Source organism: Podarcis cretensis (genome assembly GCF_951804945.1).
Source record: "Podarcis cretensis genome assembly, chromosome: 13".
Taxonomy (NCBI): Eukaryota; Metazoa; Chordata; class Lepidosauria; order Squamata; family Lacertidae; genus Podarcis; species Podarcis cretensis.
Window position 1 is genome coordinate 9962676 of NC_137182.1, and position 21995 is coordinate 9984670.

Sequence of the window (21995 nt, forward strand, 5' to 3'; positions counted from 1 at the left end):
TTACCTCTCTGACTCAGCAAACCCTGCTGTTAGGAGACCAGGAAGTTAATGTATCAACCTCGGGGAGAGGCGAACCGTAACCTTTCTTCTCACTTCAAATCTTAAGAAAGGGATCTCTGGCCAATGGCAGAAGAGGGCATGCCCACAGGTAAAAGTGACAGTGGCAATGAGTAAACACCAACGGAAAGAAGAGAGGTATTATTCTTCATGGTAAACAGGCATGCACATGGGTGCAATCACGTCAGTTTCCAGCATTTGTGACTGGTGGAATTTCTTGCGCCAACAAGGCCTTCCCTCCCGATGTAAATAGCAGCTGGAGGGGGGGGGGAGATTTTGGAACTGCAGTGGGGAGTGTGTGTGTAGCTTCCCGACCCACTGGTCCAGTTGCTGCCCTGCTCCCGTGGCTGCTGTTTACATTTTTAAACAATGGACATTTTAATTGCATCAACACAATTACCGTATTTTTTGCTCTGTAAGACTCACTTTTTCCCTCCTAAAAAGTAAGGGGAAGTGTGTGTGCATCTTATGGACCGAATGCAGGCTGCGCAGCTATCCCAGAAGCCAGAACAGCAAGAGGGATCGCTGCTTTCACTGCACAGCGATCCCTCTTGCTGTTCTGGCTTCTGAGATTCAGAATTTTTTTTTCCTGGTTTTCTTCCTCCAAAAACTAGGTGCGTCTTATGGTCTGGTGCATCTTATAGAGCGAAAAATACGGTAATGCCCCAACGAGTTTGGCCCAATGTAAATTTGGCCCAATGTGAAGACTGGAGGAAGGTGGTGAGAGGTTAAGTGGAGTTATCAAAACCACTCGTAGGACACAAAGATTTTAATACGTCTAAAAAAGAGAGTGTCAAATTTAATCATGGGGTAGCGATGGGCGCACACCTTTTTCCTCCTAATCCAATGATTCAAATATGAAACCCGCCCATGTCTAGAAAATTGTCCACAGTACCTGGGCATAGAAAGAAGAAGGTAATTTTAGACAATTAAAACTTTACCCTTGACAGAAAAGCACACCCAGGGAGAAGTATAATTATCAAATACTTTGTAAATAAATAATCATAGGCTGAGACACGTTTTACACACACACACACACACACACAGAGAGAGACACACATCATATATATCATAGCATTCAAGAGGTGATCCACAGGCAAGAGGGAGGTCTCAAGTCCCAGCAGGCTTGGGGACAACTTGAAGGTTTGCAGAAGAACAAAAAAATATTTTGGGTAAAAGAACCAAAGGGGCAGCTCCTGCAACAGCCTAACAAGAAGTGGACTGAGCATAGGCAAAGAGCATGGAATGTTGATTGATTGATTGATTGATTGATTGATTGTGTTAAGTTGTGGGTGAACATATCAGACAACACAGCAATTATTCAAACAGCTCTTGTTTATTCACAGGCCAAGCCAGAACTGAACTGAAGGGTTCAGCCAGCCTGCTTATATAGAACTCCACTACAATGCAACAGTAACCACTTTCTGTAACTATCCACTTTCACTTTCAGTCCCCTTATTTGCATATGTGGACCTGAGTGAAAACTATCTACAGTATGCCCCTGCTGGCCCAGGGTGAGAACTTCAGTACATAACACCTTGACTGACTGACTGACTGACTGATTGATTGACTGACTGACTGATTGACGAGGGTGTTGGAATGGAAAATGTGGAGAGAATGTGGAAATAAAGCATTGCTGATAGGCTTGGGGAATAAGCAGAAGTGAACTATGCACCACAGCTGCCTTTGTCATCCGGGCACTCCCCAGAGCTTTGGGGCGACAACTGCACTGCAGCATTTTGTCGCAGGTGAGTTTTTGTCGCTCTCTCCAGCAGTGAACTGAGTGCTGACAGGACTGGAGCCAAAATGGGGCACTGAGCAAAAAAATAGAGAGAGGGTGGTATCCTCTTGCTTAGGGGAATCCAGAGGCACGCAGACAAGCAATATGTATTTTAAAACCAAGGGAGGCATAAAGGCAAAGCAGGGATAAAAACAAGAAGACCAGGCCAATGAGGAGTGAGCCCACAGGAGTCACAGACAATAAGTGCTAGTTGAAAGATAATAAAGGTAAAGGTAAAGGTACCCCTGCCCGTACGGGCCAGTCTTGCCAGACTCTGGAGTTGTGCGCCCATCTCACTCAAGAGGCCAGGGGCCAGCGCTGTCCGGAGACACTTCCGGGTCACGTGGCCAGCGTGACATCGCTGCTCTGGCGAGCCAGAGCCGCACACGGAAACGCCGTTTACCTTCCCGCTGGTAAGCGGTCCCTATTTATCTACTTGCACCCGGAGGTGCTTTCGAACTGCTAGGTTGGCAGGCGCTGGGACCGAGCAGCGGGAGCGCACCCCGCCGCAGGGATTCAAACCGCCGACCTTTCGATCGGCAAGTCCTAGGCGCTGAGGCTTTAACCCACAGCGCCACCTGCGTCCCTTGAAAGATAATAATGGCTCCTAAAACGTTAGAATGTCCTGGAGGACAGAAGGAGAGGAAACCTGGAACGCTGAATAGGAGCACTCAGATTAGTATTCACCTTTTTATGCAGCAAACCATGGAGTCTAAATAGGACCAGGTGAGTCTGCATTAGGACAGCAGCCTAGGATTTCATATGTTTTGAGTCATTGCTGATTTCCCTACCACGTAGAAGGGCTTCAGTTTGATCCTGATCTGCAGACATAAGAAACTGCACCTCTAACAAACAGGGAGATAATTATACACTACCTTACATGAGGAATACTGTGGTTAGAGTTAGGGTAGTTGTTTGGCTATTTTTAAGCGCTTAAAAGTGCCCTTCGCATTGGCAGGGTCCCGTTCCCCCACCCCCTTGCCCCCGTCCAACAGTAATAGCTGCAACTGTGCAACAACAATATAATTCAAGAGTTTTGGCGAAAACATGTTGTGGATCTGTTTGAGGACAGTTTTGGGGAAGAGAACACTGCCTTGCTGAGGGTCCGTGGAAGAGATGCACTTGGTAAGCACAGATTCGGTTATTGCACTAGATTTTGCTTGCACACAAGAGAATAAGTTCAGATATATAAGTTTTAAATGAGAAATAAGATTAAATAAAGTAAAAGTGGATGGCTAATTGGTAAAAGAGAGAATGGAAAATTACAGTATATTAAGATAAGTTATAAGGATAAAAACAAGGATGAAGGATTTGCTGAAATATCTATTTGAAGTAGAATACAAAGAGGGGAGGTGTGAGGAGGTCAAGGAAATAAGTTAAGAAAGGGAACTATATTAAGACTGGGTTTTTTGATTGTATTTCTTCTTTTTTTCTCTTTGGCTGTTTTTTGCTTTTTTATCTCTTTATTTTACTTTTCTCTTGGATATGTTGTGTTTCTGTATTCTGTGTTCCTTTTTGTAATTTTTTTTTTTTTGGAAAATTTGAATAAACATTATTTGAAAAAAAAAAAAGATTTTGCTTGCACACTAGAAAGGGTGCCTTGTGTTTGTAGCAGGTCTGTGACTCTCTTGTCACTCTCCAGTACTGCATCTTAAAGAATTCAAAGCTAAGTTTCTAACATATCAGTCAGTGCAGACCATAATGAGCTAAATGGACCGATGATCTGATTTTGTTTCTATATTTCTGTCTACACACACCTGGATCTTGTACATGTGATACTGAGTCGTTTCCTGGCAAAGATGTGAAACTGGAGTGGCTCGGTTGGTAGAGCATGAGACTCTATAATAATAATAATAATAATAATAATAATAATAATAATTTATTATTTATACCCCACCCATCTGGCTGGGCCTCCCCTGCCACTCTGGGCGGCTTCCATAGAAAGCAAAAATACAATAAAATATCACACGTTAAAAACTTCCCTGAACAGGGCTGCCTTAAGATGTCTTCTGAATGTCAGGTAGTTGTTTATTGCTTTGACATCTGCTGGAAGGGCGTTCCACATGGTGGGCGCCACTACCGAGAAGGCCCTCTGCCTGGTTCCCTGTAGCTTTACTTCTCGCAATGAGGGAACCGCCAGAAGGCCCTCGGCGCTGGACCTCTATATCTCAGGGCTGTGGGTTTGAGCCCCATGTTGGACAAAATATTCCTGCATTGAAGGGGGTTGTACTACATGACCCTCACTGTCTCTTCCAGCTATGTGGTTCTATGTGAATAGTGTTATATCAATTGTTTTCACGAATTCTGTTGGGTGTGTGTGTGTGTTGCTGCTGTTGGTGTTGATTTTTTTTTTTAATCTTTATTTTAGATTTTGCTGCGATATATGAGGAAATTGTTCAGTATGGTTGTGTATTTTTTAACATTTCATTTATTATCTATGACTACTTTTATTATGCAGTAAAGGTAAAGGTAAAGGGACCCCTGACCATTAGGTCCAGTCGTGACCGACTCTGGGGTTGCAGTGCTCATCTCATTTTATTGGCCGAGGGAGCCGGCGTACAGCTTCCGGGTCATGTGGCCAGCATGACTAAGCCGCTTCTGGCGAATCAGAACAGCGCATGGAAATGTCATTTACCTTCCCGCCGGAGCGGTACCTATTTATCTACTTGCACTTTGACGTGCTTTCAAACTGCTAGGTTGGCAGGAGCTGGGACCGAGCAACGGGAGCTCACCACATAACGGGGATTCAAACCGCCAACCTTCTGATCAGCAAGCCCAAGGCTCTGTGGTTTAACCCACAGCGCCACCCGCGTCCCTTGTATTATGCAGTAGTTATTTATTTTTAATGTAAGCCACCTTGAGCATGGTTTGAACTGTGGAAAGGCAGCGTAATAAAACTATGCATGGATGCATATTTGTATGTTAATGTATTCCCCTGGACATACACTGGGTTTTAATTTACTTATCACTAACATTTATATTACAGGACGTGGGTAGCACTGTGGTCTAAACCACTGAGCCTAGGGCTTGCTGATCAGAAGGTCGGCGGTTTGAATCCCCGCGACGGGGTGAGCTCCCATTGCTCGGTCCCTGCTCCTGCCAACCTAGCAGTTCGAAAGCACGTCAAAGTGCAAGTAGATAAATAGGTACCACTCCAGTTGTTTACCTTCCAGCGGGAAGGTGAACAGGGTTTCCGTGCGCTGCTCTGGTTTCGCCAGAAGCGCCTCAGTCATGCTGGCCACATGACCCAAAAAAACTATCTGTGGACAAACATCTGCTCCCTCGGCTAGTAAAGCAAGATGAGCGCCACAACCCCAGAGTTGTTCGTGACTGGACTTAACTGTCAGGGGTTCCTTTACCTTTACTTTTAAACATTTATATTATAACCTTCACCCTGCGCAGGTTACAATAAAAAAACCTCCCAGCCAAGAATGAATCCAGACACACAGTCTTAATACCCAAACCTCTAAAACCAATTAGGTACAGGTTATGCTTGTTTTTCTGGGACGCGGGTGGTGCTGTGGGTTAAACCACAGAGCCTAGGACTTGCCAATCAGAAGGTTGACGGTTCGAATCCCCACAACAGGGGTGAGCTCCCGTCGCTCGGTCCCTGCTCCTGCCAACCTAGCAGTTCGAAAGCACATCAAAGTACAAGTAGATAAATAGGTACCACTCCGGCGGGAAGGTAAACAGCATTTCCGTGCGCTGCTCTGGTTCGCCAGAAGCGGCTTAATCACGCTGGCCACATGACCCAGAAGCTGTACGCCAGCTCCCTCGGCCAGTAAAGCGAGATGAGCGCCACAACCCCAGAGTCGTCCATGACTAGACCTAATGGTCAGGGGTCCCTTTACCTTTACCTTTATGCTTGTTTTAATCTGTTTTGACTACTGATTGTTAGCGGCCTTGGGTCTCTCTGGTGAAATGGGCAGGGTGAGAGAATGAAAAACAACTGCGCAATCCAAGCCCTGGTCAGGAGAGCCGATGGGGGTGATGGGGTGGCAAAGCCACCATCACATCTGGTCCCTCCCAGGGAGGAAGGTGGAGAAGCAGGCAAAAGACTGCTCTGGGCTGTGCCAACTTGGAGATTGTGTAGCAATTGGTCCCACTGCTTCAAGTCATGGAATGCAGCTGGCATGGGATCCAGTGGGTCCCAAGCCAGCTCAGCACTTCCCCTCCTCCTCCAGGGTGCCCCATTTGGGTGCTTTCCATGGACTACGGCTGGCAGGCCTCCAGCTTCTGCCCACCTTCACTTTCTGCAGGTGGAACGGGTAGCTCCATGTTGGGAAAGACCCCTGCCCTGAATAAATTAACTCCACATTTCCAGAGGTCCATTGGCACCTCAAGGTGCATCATTGCCAGGCATGGTGAACACAGGCAATTGGGAAGACTATTGACCATATTAGGGATGCGGGTGGCGCTGTGGGTTAAACCACAGAGCCTAGGACGTGCCGATCAGAAGGTCGGCGGTTCGAATCCCCGCAATGGGGTGAGCTCCCGTTGCTCGGTCCCAGCTCCTGCCAACCTGGCAGTTCGAAAGCATGTCAAAGTGCAAGTAGATAAATAGGTACTGCTCCAGTGGAAAGGTAAACAGCATTTCCGTGCGCTGCTCTGGTTTCGCCAGAAGCGTCTTAGTCATGCTGGCCACATGACCCGGAAAAACTGTCTGCGGACAAACGCCGGCTCCCTCGGCCTGTAAAGTGGGATGAGCGCCACAACCCCAGAGTCGTCTGCGACAGGACTTAACTGTCAGGGGTCCTTTACCTTTTATTGACCATATCAAGATGCTTGGTCCAAGGATAGGAATGCCAGCAGGTGGCCCACAAGCTGGTTTTGGTCTCCAAAGCCATTTTATGCGGCCTTCGGTCATGAACCTATCATGTTTTAAACAAGATGTGGCAAAGCATTTGTCAAAAGTTGCAGTGGTAAAAGGGGCTGGGGGAATCAAAGTTGTAATACAGAGAGAGAGTCACTCTCCTAGATTCCATTGCCTCCTGTAAAGGTAAAGGGACCCCTGACCATTAAGTCCAGTCGTGACCGACTCTGGGGTTGCGGCGCTCATCTCGCTTTATTGGCCGGTTCATGTGGCCAGCATGACTAAGCCGCTTCTGGCGAACCAGAGCAGCACACAGAAACACAGTTTACCTTCCTGCCGGAGCAGTACCTATTTATCTACTTGCACTTTGAGGTGCTTTCGAACTGCTAGGTTGGCAGGAGCAGGGACCAAGCAAGAGGAGCTCACCCTGTCGCGGGGATTCGAACCGCCGACCTTCTGATCGGCAAGTCCTAGGCTCTGTGGTTTAACCCACAGCACCACCCGTGTCCCTATTGCCTCCTGTAACATTCACAAAACAACAGGGGGATTAAAAATTAAGTACTTATATTTAGTGGTTTTCCTGGGGGGCCTGGTACTGAGAGGGCTTGACTGCTAACATGACACCAACTTTATTTATTGTGCAGCCCGACTGTAATAAAGGGGGGGGGGGTTGGACACTTTCGTCTGTCAGAATGCTGCTGGGTGAACGGAACTGTCACCAAGAGATTGGTAATATCTGTCCCAGGAGATTAAAGGGTTAAAGATTTGGGCACTGCCCCATATTCTGCTCCTTCTATAAACATGGTTGGAAATGTCTCTTAGTAAGATGGCCCACAAAGGGGAGAGGTGTTGAGAAACTTGGTGGTGCATTGTATGTTAGCCATACAGAAATTGCACAAATTAGTTCCTTCCTGGAAGGCCAAAGGCAGCAACGTTTCTGAATACCAGTTTCTGGGAACCTAGGAATCTTTCCCCTGGTTCTCAGGTCCTATTTCCTGATTTCCCCACATGCATTTGCTCTTCTTTTGTGGCTAACTCAGGCAAAACAGTCTGATTATGATTATATAGTAGACATTATTGTTTACCCAATGTCGGCCCACAGCGAAGTTAAGTCATGTATCGATACCTTGCTTTTCTGCCCATAAAACATTCACCACCACCACTTTGCCTGACTGGTTCAATCGTCCAACAAGCAAGCAAGTTTACAAGCATTGGCAAATATTAAATAGATGTTTTTGGTAGGTTTAAAACCCCAAGCGCCAAGTTCCTTCTAGGAACAGGAACAGTAAACAGCTATTATTGCCAGACGACATCACTTTTTTAAAAAAAATCAGTTTTTGTTCAAGATTTCCTTGTGTTACAAAATAAACAAATAGGCTACATCAGTTCTGTCTGCAAGTGTGTCTGTGGAGGGGCAAATAGCCGAATGCTCTCCCAGGTAGAAAGTGTGCCAACCAGATATGCTCTCCTCCTACAAATATTTCACTTGGTGATATTGAGCAGGGGGCAACAGGAAGATCTCAACTCTACCCTTAACTCTACCCAGAATCCTGAGCCCAATGAACAGCTTCTTCGGTATAATAATTTATAATATAATATATTATTTATATCCTGCCCATCTGGCTGGGTTTCCCCAGCCATTCTGGGCGGCTTCCAACCGAATATTAAAAAAAATACAGCGTCAGACATTAAAAACTTCCCTAAACAGGGCCGCCTTCAGTTGTCTTTTAAAAGTAAAATACAGTGGTACCTCTGGATGCGAACGGGGTCTGTTCCAGAGCCCCGTTCCAGAGCCCCGTTTGCATCCTGAAGCGAACGCAACCCGCGCATGTGCGCAACGTCATTTTGAGCGTCTGCGCATGCGCGAGCGGCAGAACCCGGAAGTAACACGCTCCGTTACTTCCGGGTCGCCGCAGAGCGTAACCTAAAAATGCTCAACCTGAAGCACATTTAACCCGAGGTATGACTGTAGTTGTTTACTGCCTTGACATCTGCTGGGAAGCCGTTACACAGGGCAGGGGCCACTACCAAGAAGGCCCTCTGCCTGGTTCCCTGTAACTTGGCTTCTCGCAGCGAGGGAACCGCCAGAAGGCCCTTGGTGCTGGACCTCAGTGTCTGGGCTGGACAGTGGGGGTGGAGACGCTCCTTCAGGTATACAGGACCAAGGCTGTTTAGGGCTTTAAAGGTCAGCACCAGTGCTTTGAATTGTGATCGGAAACGTACTGGGAGCCAATGAAATGGCAAAATACCGCTTTGCTCTTTCGTTGACAGCTCCTCGCAATGATGAAGCGCACGGACCTGCATTTTCTCCTTGGAATTATTCTTTCTCCTGCGGTAAGTATTCCTCAGTGCTTCAGTCCTCAGTAGCTCTAGTTAGGGCTTGGAGAGATGCCTGTCCAGTCAGAACCCGGGAGAGCTGCTGTCAGTGTAGACAATACTTGAGCTACGTGGCAGCTTCCTCTGCAATTCCTATATATCCTAATGATCAAGCAAGGGGAAGCGGGTGGCACTGTGGTCTAAACCATGGGTAGGCAAACTAAGGCCAGATCTGTCCCAATCGCCTTCTAAATCCGGTCTACGGACAGTCTGGGAATCAGCGTGTTTTTACATGAGTAGAATGTGTCCTTTTATTTAAAAGGGGTTTTTTTGTGGGGCATAGGAATGCATTCATTTTTTTCCTTTCCAAAATATAGTCCAGCCCCCTACAAGGTCTGACGGACAATGGACTGGCCCCCTGCTGAAAAAGTTTGCTGACCCCTGGTAAACCGTTGAGCCTCTTATGCTTGCCGATCGGAAGGTCGGCAGTTCGAATCCCCGCAACGGGGTGAGCTCCCGTTGCTCTGTCCCTGTTCCTGCCAACCCAGCAGTTTGAAAGCACACCAGTGCAAGTAGATAAATAGGTACCACTGCGGCGGGAAAGCAAACGGCGTTTCCGTGCGCTCTGGTGTTCCGTTGCGCCAGAAGCGGTTTAGTCCTGCTGGCCACATGACCCGGAAAGCTGTCTGTGGACAAACGTTGGCTCCCTCAGCCCGAAAGTGAGATGAGCGCCGCAACACCATAGTCGCCTTTGACAGGACTTAACCGTCCAGGGGTCCTTTACCTTTACTGTTCAAGCATTGGAGCAAGGGCTGGAGATGCTTCAGTTCAAAGCCTGTAGCACGGTTACTTGCAAGTAGGACTCTGAGATGGGTAATTGGACGTAATGCCATTGGTGCTGAAACTTTTTTGTCCATGCCACTTTCAGAATAAAAATTTGCTCGTGCCACACTGATTTTTTTTATCAACCCGTCAATAAACCTCACTGATTATTTTAGTGGTCTCTTGACAACAGGACAGCATCTTCCTGAGGGCAGCAGACTCACTTAGGGGGTGTAGGGCAGGCCGCAAGGTACATGTGCCCACCTCCTCCAGCATTTACTGACTGTGGGTTCTGCTTCACACTGCCTAATGGTAGGGCCGGTGTTGGTAGGAAATCATTAAAAGTCCTTAACAGGAGCAGCAGGCTACGCTGTTATTAATTAGATGATTAATAAGATTATTAATAAGATGATAATGTATACAGTCGTACCTTGGATCTCAAACGCCTTGGCTCCTGAACAAATTGGCTCCCGAATGATCGTAACCCGGAAGTGAGTGTTCCAGTTTTCAAACGATTTTCGGAAGCCGAACATCTGACGGGCCTTCCGCGGCTTCTGATTGGCTGCAGGAGCTTCCTGCAGCCAATCAGAAGCTGTGTTTGGGTTTCCGAACATTTTGGAAGTTGAACGGACTTCCGGAACGGATTCTGTTTGACTTCCAAGGTACGACTGTATCTGCAAGAAAGGGGTCTTCCTTTGGAAATGAAAAATTAGCTACAGGTTTTTTGTTTTTGCTTATTGAACTTCTCTGCGAAAGGGTAAATCCAGATTAAATGGATTAAAAGACCCATCAAAGAACCTTAATGTCTTTACATTTAATTGGTAAACATAATAATGGCTCAGACATCTCTTCCCAAGTGCATCAGATATTCCAAAATCCCTTGGGCAGGATGGATGCCCCTAATCAGAGCTTTTTTCCTGCTGGAACTCTATTCTGGCCCCTCTTTTTTCTAGAAAAATAGCACTATCCCTAATGATCACCACATATTGACATCTTGCAATACATTTGTGATTATATATTCTGTTTCTATTTCTTGGGCAGATTGTGGCAACCCACCCCATTTCAAACCACGGGGCACACTATGCAAAACTGGTAAGTGCAAAGTGCTGGTGTTGTTGTTGTGTTAAAATTAATACACACTTTAATTAGAATTGAAATTTTAATTAAAATTAATTGATCGAGCAATTAAATACATTAAAATTCAATTTTAATTCACAATTAAATTAACTTTCAATTAGCATTAATGAATATGCATTTTAACTCCCTTAACGAAACGTGGAGGTCAACATCAAAAGAGATGTTGTGAAACATGTTTCAAGTATAATTACACTTCATCAAGGCAAATAGTGCTTCTTATAACATCCTAATTATGCACAAGATAAACTGCATAGCAAAATTTTTATCTTTCTTTGAGCCATTCAAGCTTTTTCCGCCTCCCATACTGGCCAGACCATTGTCATTCAGGACTGCAGGCCTTCAACAATAAAGCAGCGAAATGATGTATAGTCCATTAATCCCAGAGCTTTAAACTATGCAAAATATTGCTTCCCTTCTGAAGGCAGCCACTTGCTGCTTTTAAAGGGACTTTAAAGCACCACTGTGACCTGCTGTGTAAGGAAATATGAATTAAAACCCGTGCCACTCTGAAAACAAGTACAGAAATAGAGTGCGTGTGTTGGAAAAAAACCCTGCAGATAATCACAAAGACATTATTTTTACATGTGCGCCTGGTGCATAGAAACATCTGTATGTTTAAACACAGGGCGGAAGGGGGGGGGGCGCCATTTGGCCAGGACCTCATGCTGAAAAGGGGCTTCAGGCTGTAGACACTTGTTAATTTGGGGGCATTTGATAAGTATTGCAACTTGTTTTCATGCTCATCAGACCAAAATGTTCACAAACACACACACACACACACACACACACACACACACACACACACCATTCCCCTCAGTCCTGCAAATGTATGAAAATAAAAGAATGTGATTTGGTAAAAGACATATATTTTGTTAGCTGATATAGACTGTCATATTAAGAGGTAAAACTACCTCTTTTGTTTTTTGAATGAATTTTATTTTTCTATTTTCCCATAATATTTTGACATAGATACAATCCAATATTTTTCACAAAAATATAACGTTATTGGTTTGTTGTTGTTGTTGTTGTTGTTGTTGTTGTTGTTGTTGTTTTGATTATGTATTTTGTGGTTTTATATTTTGATTTTGTTCTGTGAACCACCCTCTGGGTACATGGTGGTATATTATTATTATTATTATTATTATTATTATTATTATTATTATTATTTTGATTCCTCACTCCTTTTGTGGTTTCTTATATATTTTTTTTTTAATTTATAACACTGCATCTCCTTCATTACTCCAATTAATAATTACTCCCTAGTTAGCTTTTAACATTAATTTTAACTGTTTGGTTTAAGTTAATCCTGCTAGTGAACCTATATGTGTACAATAACATTTCAGATAGCCCACAAATTTCCCCCCATCTTTTCTAAAGTTTTTCCTCCCTCTTGTTTCCTTATTGCTCCCATAAGTTTTGCCAAAAACTACCTCTTTTTTCGCGGTGGCTCTCAGTTTGTGGAATACTCTCCCTGGAGAGTCTTGCCTTCTGCTTTCATTTAGGTGCCAAGCAAAAATGTGAGGTGGGGGAAATTATTGGCTCGTTTTATCCTTGTTTTTATTATGTATTTATTGTTTTTATCTTGCATTTTTCTGCTGCGAACTGCCCTGAGGTCTTCGGACGAAGGGCGGGAATGCAAATTTAAGAAATAAACAAAAGATAAATATATAGATTTTTTGATGTCAGCACCCATGGGCCCTCAAAAGACCTCTGTTTAAACATGGACATGTGAAAATAACCTTCTCTTCCCTTGTCCTTCCACAGGTCTCAAGAGTCAACAGCTACAAACCTTTCCCGCAGCAGGTATAATGAACCTCTTACACCAATCGCTGCTAGTTTGGGATGAAAGCAAATTGGAATTTTGCAATGTATTCCGAGATACGGCTCAGATCATACCTACAGAACAGTTTTACTGATAAACCTGCCTGTCTTTCCCCCCAGTTACTGTTGTCTGTTTTGGTTTTAACTGTTTTGGCTTTATATTATACCTCCCTCACCCTGAGAGAGGTGCATGTGGAAACGATGGATAAATACATAAAATAATAAATCACACACAAAAATACAAGCGGCGGTGGGGAAATAAAGCAGGATTTCGGTCTGTTTAGGAAGTGGAAGGTGCAAATACCCCCTTGGGGTGCAGACACCGAAAATGGAGGCAGTATTAGCAGGACAGAAAAGGGAAATAAGGTTGACCAGTATTTTATGTTTCCCTTTCTTCTGCTTTCCCATAGGTGATCCTGCCTCAACAGCTTTGCGTAAGTGTTTGCTAATCTCCAAACTCCCCCCAGAAAAGCTGCTCAGCCCTTTCCTAAAAATTAAAAGTCTGCTGCTATCTTAGATTTGAAGCCAATGTTCATTAAATACACCATATTCTTCGCTCTATAAGATGCACCAGACCACAAGACGCACCTAGTTTTTGGAGGAGAAAAACAAGAAAAAAAATATTCTGAATCTCAGAAGCCAGAACAGGAAGAGGGATCGCTGCGCAGTGAAAGCAGCAACCCCTCTTGCTGTTCTGGCTCCTGGGATAGCTGCGCAGCCTGCATTCACTCCATAAGACGCACACACATTTCCCCTTATTTTTTAGGAGGGAAAAGGTAAGTCTTATAGAGCAAAAAATACGGTACTGCTCACTTGCTCGGGGCAGCAATCGGAGAGCGCCGATGTTTCTTTCCCAAACTCACGGGAGGGAAAATGAGAACTAGTACCTTGTTTTGCAGATTTTAGACGTCATGCCAGATCCATCTGGAGAAGGCGGCATGAATCCTGACTTTTCTGTTCCTCTTTCTCTCCCCTACAGAGTGGATCTCGCCTGCCTTTTGCAGACAGCAGTGACAGCAGCGGTGGCCTAGGCTACAGGGCAAGTTGCTGCACGTTCCTGAGACTGGTAATTTACCCGTAAACTTGTTTTTGTCTCGCCCAGGGATGGGCAACCCAAGGGCTTAATACGGCACGTTGCTGTTTCGCCTACTTTAAAAAGGGGTCATGCGTTGAGCAGGATCTGTCCCTCCCTTGCTAGCCTCCTGGGTGAGGAGGAAGACGAAATTAGAGAGAAGGGGGGGGGTGTCAGAATCTGAGAAAATTTGTAAATCACGAAAATCTTTAATAATACGGAAAAAAAGAAAAAAGGAAGTGAGAAAATAATGTCCCTGCCCCCAGAACAGCCCCCTGCGGGGGCAGCGTTCAACTAAGTTTTACTCAAAGTAGACCCACTGAAGTGAATGAACATCACTAAGCAAGCTCTGCTGATTTCAGTGATTTAAGTTTCCAAACTTTGCTGAATACTCCCTGTGTGTTTCACAGCAACATCCATCCCTTCCTCACTGTTTTAATATTTGCTCAGCTGCCCTCGCGTCTGGTTGGGAAAAAATCAAGCAATTTGAGATTTGGGTCCAGCTTCCTGTTTTTAAGTCACTTCTCGTAACTACGCCTGTAAGATTCCTAAACAGGTGACTTTTTATTTTAATACAAGGCTCCCAATTTATTATTTCACCTGCACTGAAAATTACCAATATGACAAAACAATCAACGGGGCTCAAAACTGTGTTGTGTTTTATAATGCGATGCACAGGATATAAAATTGTGATGGCATACATAATAATGGAGCACTGAGGGCAGGTGTTGGGGCTACCTGGAAACAAGGCAAACCTGGGAAGGTTTTCAACCTGAAAAGCAAAAAAGTAGCCATTGCTGCCCTGTGAAGGGATAAAGGCAATTTGAGCACACAATGGCTGGATACACACCATCCATTTAAAGCTATTGACTCCCACCAAGAATCTGGGAACTGTAGTTTGTCAAGGGTTCTGTGAGGGGAAAACTAAATTTCCCAGGATTTTTTTTTTTGGGGGGGGGTCATGTGTTCCAAATTCAACTGTTACACACAGCTAGGCGTATTTGAGCAGATCTGAAGTAAGATTCTTAACATCTTCCCAGTGGGGAGCATGCAAGCCTTGGGAGCAAGCCCTGCTGAGAAGGAAAATAATAATAATAATAATAATAATAATAATAATAATAATAATAATAATAATAATTTATTTATACCCCACCATCCCTGGCTCACCAAAACCGGGCTCAGAGCGGCTAACGTCAAATGTGTTAACATATTAGCATAAACCTGGGCAATCAATTAAAATACATCCTAAAATCAGATCAGGATCAGAATAAAATCCAATCAGATGGCAACCCACAGATTAAGGTTGGGAACCTGCAATGCTCACCAGGCCCAACTGTTTGTGCTGAATTTTTATGGGCTGTGAGAGAAATTGGGAGGTCATTTTTCTGAAAGGGAAGGGGGAGCCAGACCAAACCCCGACCAAAGGCCAAATCCTGCAGGGCCCAGGTCTCTTGTGACAGAGCATTCTACCAGGCCGGGGCCACAGCCAAAAAGGCCCTGGCCCTGGTCGAGGCCAGTCTAATCTCCTTGAGGCTCGGGACCTCCAATAAATATGTTATTATTTGTGGACCGTAAGGTCCTCCGTGGGGCATACCAAGAGAGGCAGTCCCATAGGTACAAGCAGTGGTGTAGCGTGGGGGGTGCAGGGGGGGCCAGCCGCACCGGGCGCAACATCTGGGGGGGCGCGCTCGCCGCCTCCGCAGTCGCCAAAGAGCCTCGGGCGCAGGCTGTAGCAGAGCCCCATGTCTCGCGGAACCGACGAGCTGTGCGCGCGTCCGGGCTGAAGGCGTCCGGCAGGCAGCGGCTCTCGGTGCTCGCTGCGGTCCCCGCGTGTCAGGGCCGCGGAGGGCGCGCCAGGCAGCCCCTCCTCACAGCCCCGCCGCCGCCGCTGCTGCTGCAGCGGCTGGGCCATGTTGCATTTTCCTCGCCTCTCTGCCCTCCTCCTCCTCCGGGCAAGCGGCGTCGTTTGGGCAGCAGCGCCAGCGGCAACTCGCCTCAGATCACCTGACACGGACCCGCCACCGCCGCCGTGGCTACCTTACCGTAAATACCCCAGCCCAGGCAGCAGCAAGAAGAAGCTGGCAGCGGCGGCAGGTTAGGGGTTAGGGGCGCAAATTACTTGCCTTGCCCCAGGTTAGGGGGCGCAAATTACTTGCCTTGCCCCGGGTTAGGGGGCGCAAATTACTTGCCTTGCTGACAACCCACGCTACGCTGCTGGGTACAAGTTACAGTCATACCTTGGGTTAAATATGCTTCAAGATGAATATTTTCGAGTTGCGCTCCGCGGCGACCCGGAAGTAACAGAGCGCGTTACTTCCGGGTTTCAACACTCACACATGCGCAGGCGCTCAAAATGACGTCACACGCATGCGCGGAAGCGAATCGTGACCCGCGCACTCGCAGACGCAGGTTGCATTCACTTCAGGAAGAGAACGGGGCTCCGGAACTGATCCCGTTCGCATCCAGAGGTACCACTGTACATAAAACGTATTTCAGACAAGGCAGATAAGCGTGGTGAAAAGTGCAAGCCGTGAGGGCTGTTTTCCTGCATCTGTAATGCATACAGCTGCTCAGTGTAGCGTTGCATCCAGCAATTGCTGATGACATTTGCCTAACCGCAAGCCACACAGTGCGATTTAGAACAGTATAATAATAATAATAATAATAATAATAATAATAATAATAATAAATATTTTTTTATTTATACCCCGCCCTCCCCAGCCAAGGCCGGGCTCAGAGCGGCTTACAAGCAATAATAAAAACAAGATGAATGATTATTGAAGGCAGTGCTGGAGCGAAAAGTACAGTGGTACCGCTACTTACGAACGCGATCTGTTTTGGGGTGCCGTTTGCACCCCGAAAAGTCAGTAAGTAGAGTGTCACTACTGCGCGTGCGCAAAGTGTGCAGATCGCTTCTGCGCATGCGGCGAACCTGGAAGTAAACACCTCCGGGTTTGCCGTGTTCATAACCTGATAAGCCGCAACGTGAAGCAAACGTAACATGGTATGGCTGTACAGTGGTACCTCAGGTTAAGTATTTAATTCGTTCCGGAGGTCTGTTCTTAACCTGAAACTGTTCTTAACCTGAGGTACCACTTTAGCTAATGGGGCTTCCTGCTGCTACCGCCATGCCGCCGGAGCCCGATTTCTGTTCTTATCCTGAAGCAAAGTTCTTAACCTGAAGCACTATTTCTGGGTTAGCGGAGTGTGTAACCTGAAGCATATGTAACCTGAAGCGTATGTAACCTGAGGTACCACTGTACTGCATTTTCCCAGCTCTTAAAATTGTAGCGTATTCTCAGAAACACAGTGCCACCTTGTGGGAAGTTAGGTTGAATATAACGCACTAAAAATGTGCTGAAAAGCTCTTGAGGTGGCTATACGCAGCGGCGAATTCTTTCAAACCGCAGTGATGCTTTGGAGCAGATCCTTATCCTTTGCTCATAGCTGCAAGAGTGGCCTGGATCCGTACACCTGAGAAGTGTGTTATATACTCGGGGTATGCAAGCTGGGGGGGACGCAGGTGGCGCTGTGGGTTAAAGCCTCAGCGCCTAGGACTTGCCGATCGAAAGGTCGGCGGTTCGAATCCCTGCGGCGGGGTGCGCTCCCGCTGCTCGGTCCCAGCACCTGCCAACCTAGCAGTTCGAAAGCACCTCCGGGTGCAAGAAGATAAATAGGGACCGCTTACCAGCGGGAAGGTAAACGGCGTTTCCGTGTGCGGCTCTGGCTCTGGCTCTGGCTCTGGCCAGAGCAGCGATGTCACGCTGGCCACGTGACCCGGAAGTGTCTCCAGACAGCGCTGGCCCCTGGCCTCTTAAGTGAGATGGGCGCACAACCCCAGAGTCTGTCAAGACTGGCCCGTACGGGCAGGGGTACCTTTACCTTTTATGCAAGCTGGGATAGTTGATTCTATCTGTATTCCAGAATACTTCAGCAGAACAGGCAGAGAGCATTTTCGTCCCAACAGCCCCAAATCCTAGTGTATGAGAAGGGTAGACAAAGGGCTGCAGGATTAAAGGAAACTTAATAATCAGGGAGGCTGTTAAGTGTCTTACTTAAGAGGCCATTTTACTTCTGGTGTGTTTACTGCCGTGCAGAATTAAAGATATATATTAAAGATGGCTTTTCCCTCCTTCAATGAGCAACGATTTTAAGTCGTACACAGATGCTTCAGGTTACATACGCTTCAGGTTACAAACTCCGCTAACCCAGAAATATTACCTCAGGTTAAGAACTTTGCTCCAGGATGAGAAGAGAAATCCTGCTCCAGCGGCAGCAGGAGGCCCCATTAGCTAAAGTGGTGCTTCAGGTTAAGAACATCTTCAGGTTAAGAATGGACCTCTGGAACGAATTAAGTACTTAACCTGAGGTACCATTGCATTACAATGTTTGGCAATTCTATTTGTAAGGCAGATCAACATTACCACCCCTGTTGCAAATGGGGGCTAAGGCTGAGAGAAGAATAGCTTGCCTAAGTCCATCTAAGTGAGTTCATGGCAGAGACAACACTTGCACTGGAGACTTTTCAGTTTCATAGCTCCATTTCCTCAGCTCGTTTGCTTTGAACAGGCATCTATATTAAGGCTGCATCATGGAATCATAGAACTATAGAGTTTGGAGGGACTCTTGATTTGATGAGCCAGTTGGTTTGAGTAAGTTGGCTTCTACTGGTTGACAACTCTCACCATAAAAGGTTCAGTCCAGCATGTTCACAGTTCCTGCATTTTCTTCACAGCCCAGCCAACGGCTCCACACAATGGCAAAAATCCCCAGAAGGCAAACAGACATGTTGGCAATGAAGGCCCCAAGCGTTCCAGCATCCAGCACGATCAAGCCGGGTGTAAGAGTAGACCTCTTTGGAGCCACATCGCCATTTACTTTTCTGAAGATCCACTCTCCAAGCTACTTGCCCAGGCCCAGTAGCATCCCTGCTGCATTCCCTCACGCCAAGCCCTTGGGACCCGATTCAGAGACCCGAGGAAGGGACTACCCAGCGATTACGACGAGTGAGTCTCCTCTAGACAGCCTAGCTACAACACCTTCCACCTCTCATACCACGAAAGAACCCAGAGGGGATGCTTAACCAGAAATCCAGGCGTCCTGGTTCTACAAACAGCCCATATATAACTGGGCTCCTGGTACTTGAAGAGACAGCTAATACCCAGGAACATTTCTGGTGTGATTTGCAGCCGATTCCAGAGAAAATGTGGAGGGAACAGAGCAAGCCCATTAATCAGGTTCAAATGACATGCATGCAACTTGAGAAAATTTGCATTGTTTATTCCAATTCTCCCAGTAATAGAACTATGCAAGCTATGAAGCTCTGCCATTAACCACTATTCCTTCTTACTCAGCCACCCATCAGGCTTCTGAAATTTCAGCAGGCATTGCTCACAGTTTGGAGCGCAAGATCAGTTTAACCACTAGAAACTTGCAGGGAGCTGGGGTTCTCGGGAAAAGGAATTCTGTCCTCAGTACTATGTTGTTTCATTGAAAAACATGGGACTCCTGACACAGGGAAATGCAGGGTGATGACGGCAGTAGCAGGGGAAATGTGTGAGTCTTGTCTCCTGTCTGTCCTCTGTATGGTTTGACAGCAAGATTTCCCACCCATTCATTATATCCATTTATTCCTATTTTCTCTCTCAAGTACATCCCAATAGGAAACTATGCATTTAATTTAGCCAAGGATGGGCCGTCTAGTTGTTGTTACACGGCAATGTCCATCATCCCTGACACCATGGCGGGAGCCGAAGGGAGTTGGGAGTCCGTCTGAAAAGTGGCACAGTGCCCATCTGAAAAGCCACAGATATCTCACCCCTCATTTCTGTACTGGTCAGTTCTCTCATGGTGACATATTGGTGATGTTTTGCAATTTCAATCTTTCCTAAATAAAAAAAGCGAGAGACACTCAAGTGTATTATTATACTATTGCCACAATAAGCAACAGTGCTCTGTTCATTTTGGTATGATAACTACCGTATTTTTTGCTCTATAAGACTCACTTTTTCCCTCCTAAAAAGTAAGGGGAAATGTGTGTGCATCTTATGGAGCGAATGCAGGCTGTGCAGCTATCCCAGAAGCCAGAACAGCAAGAGGGATCGCTGCTTTCGCTGCGCAGCAATCTCTCTTGCTTTTCTGGCTTCTGAGATTCAGAATTTTTTTTCTTCTTGCTTTCCTCCTCCAAAAACTAGGTGCGTCTTATGGTCTGGTGCATCTTATAGAGCGAAAAATACAGTAATCCACCTGTTGACCAGGGGAAATTGGGTAATTGGTGTTTCACTGGATAGGGCAAAGACCTCTAAAAGTGCACATGCCCTTCAGCAGAGAAACCAGAAACACTGTTTTGTGGCCTTGTCACTTTTGAGGACTTCTGCCCCAACTGTTATTGGCATGTGCCTGTCTCAAGAGACAAGGGAGTGCGCCAACGGGGTGAAGTCAAATAGCTGCATTCAGTAAATGTCAGTAAGATGTCTATGCAGGCCATAATGCGGTTTTTCATAACGAGGTAATACGCATATCCCTTCTGCCCTTAAGGTCTTCAACGCCAGAATTATAGCTCAGTTGCTCTATGGTATTCCAGTCTTGCTGCCAGGGTTTACCCAGTTGGTGGAACAAGTGCAGACAGCTTTCCTCTTCAAGATTTTTACTTCCCACACTGTGTACCCTATGCAGCTTTGTGTCTAAAGAGAGATCAACACAAGGTAGAGATTATCGCCTGGGCGAGATTTCTCCTATGCTGGTTAAACATCTGCCTTAAAGGTAAAGGTACCCCTGCCCGTACGGGCCAGTCTTGACAGACTCTGGGGTTGTGCGCCCATCTCACTCAAGAGGCCGGGGGCCAGCGCTGTCCGGAGACACTTCCGGGTCACGTGGCCAGCGTGACATCGCTGCTCTGGCGAGCCAGAGCCGCACACGGAAACGCCGTTTACCTTCCCGCTGGTAAGCGGTCCCTATTTATCTACTTGCACCCGGAGGTGCTTTCGAACTGCTAGGTTGGCAGGCGCTGGGACCGAGCAGTGGGAGCGCACCCCACCGCAGGGATTCGAACCGCCGACCTTTCGATCGGCAAGCCCTAGGCGCTGAGGCTTTTACCCACAGCGCCACCTGCGTCCCTTAAAATCTGCCTTACATCAGATAAAGATCCTCTCCTCAGCGAAGTTTTGTTAGACCCCTTTCTTTCCCCAGGGCTACAACAGTTTAACAAGAAGGTACAGCAACTTGGGCTATCAGTGGAACTTTTGCAATCATGTCCCTACCATCTGCCAAGGCTAGAATAAAAACTAGGTTGTGGGATATTGAACGCCAGGAACTAACAGTAGCAGCAGAGAAAACATGCTCCCCTCTTTATTGTCAACTTTCTTGGCCACATGAAACTAACCACAATTACCTTGAATTTCTGCTACTCAAGAAAGAAGGGCATTTTCGCTGGCCAGGTTTAATTCATATTCATCAGATCTCCTTTGGGGAAGGTTCTCAGGCAGGGTGGAAGGAGACCATGTGAAGACCACCTGGTGGAAACCCTTACACACATGGTTCTCAATTGTAAACTATATGCTGATCTCCGGCAGCAATTTCTAAGTCAACTCTGTACAGTATCCCCAAATGGAAACTAGAGTCGGAGGTCATACATTTTCTATTACTGTGGAATGATCAGGAGCTCACCAGGTTAGTGGCTAAATATCTCTATTTGGTTTTTTGTCGTCGAAATACACTGCAGACGTCTGATCTCCCTAGAGACCAAGAGATGTGACGATAGACTGCTCTGCCTCTTTGCTTTTAGCAAATGTTTTGTGCCACTGGGGAAGTGGTAATTTTGTATTGATTTGTTTTGGATGTTTGTATGTGATGCCAAGAGGGACGCAGGTGGCGCTGTGGGTTAAAGCCTCAGCGCCTAGGGCTTGCCGATCGAAAGGTCGGCGGTTCGAATCCCTGCGGCGGGGTGCGCTCCCGCTGCTCGGTCCCAGCGCCTGCCAACCTAGCAGTTCGAAAGCACCTCCGGGTGCAAGTAGATAAATAGGGACCGCTTACCAGCGGGAAGGTAAACGGCGTTTCCGTGTGCGGCTCTGGCTCTGGCTCTGGCTCTGGCCAGAGCAGCGATGTCACGCTGGCCACGTGACCCGGAAGTGTCTCCGGACAGCGCTGGCCCCTGGCCTCTTAAGTGAGATGGGCGCACA

General features: G+C 46.5%; 2 protein-coding genes across 5 annotated transcripts in view; one reads left to right on the forward strand and one right to left on the reverse strand.

Moving 5' to 3' along the window:
• Positions 1-13773, reverse strand: part of SH2D4A (SH2 domain containing 4A) — a 53727-nt gene extending 39954 nt beyond the window's left edge. Inside the window, exon 1 of one of the 2 annotated variants that reach the window (XM_079949788.1) lies at positions 13634-13773. The gene's annotated coding sequence lies outside the window, so the exon portion shown is untranslated. Of the gene's footprint in view, positions 1-4; positions 119-13633 lie in introns of those variants that run through there. The other variant, XM_079949789.1, reaches the window with a different exon arrangement.
• LOC307201006 (uncharacterized protein) lies at positions 58-19912 on the forward strand. 3 transcript variants are annotated; one of them, XM_079950124.1, is made up of 7 exons: positions 58-148; positions 8922-8984; positions 10830-10880; positions 12690-12728; positions 13157-13180; positions 13726-13812; positions 18554-19912. In XM_079950124.1, exons 2-7 carry the CDS (start codon positions 8931-8933, stop codon positions 18899-18901), a joined length of 603 nt encoding a protein of 200 aa, XP_079806250.1. In that variant the 5' UTR covers positions 58-148; positions 8922-8930; the 3' UTR covers positions 18902-19912. The 3 variants fall into 3 exon arrangements, with proteins under 3 accessions (XP_079806250.1, XP_079806251.1, XP_079806249.1); XM_079950125.1 differs by lacking the exon at positions 58-148 and adding an exon at positions 1421-1571; XM_079950123.1 differs by lacking the exon at positions 58-148 and adding an exon at positions 2875-2962.
• The last annotated feature ends 2083 nt before the right edge of the window (positions 19913-21995 follow it).

Coding starts and splice junctions, on each gene's coding strand:
- LOC307201006 (XM_079950123.1), top strand. Junction 8,985..10,829: donor GAATTATTCTTTCTCCTGCG/GTAAGTATTCCT, acceptor TTTCTTGGGCAG/ATTGTGGCAACCCACCCCAT. Junction 13,181..13,725: donor TCCTGCCTCAACAGCTTTGC/GTAAGTGTTTGC, acceptor TCTCCCCTACAG/AGTGGATCTCGCCTGCCTTT.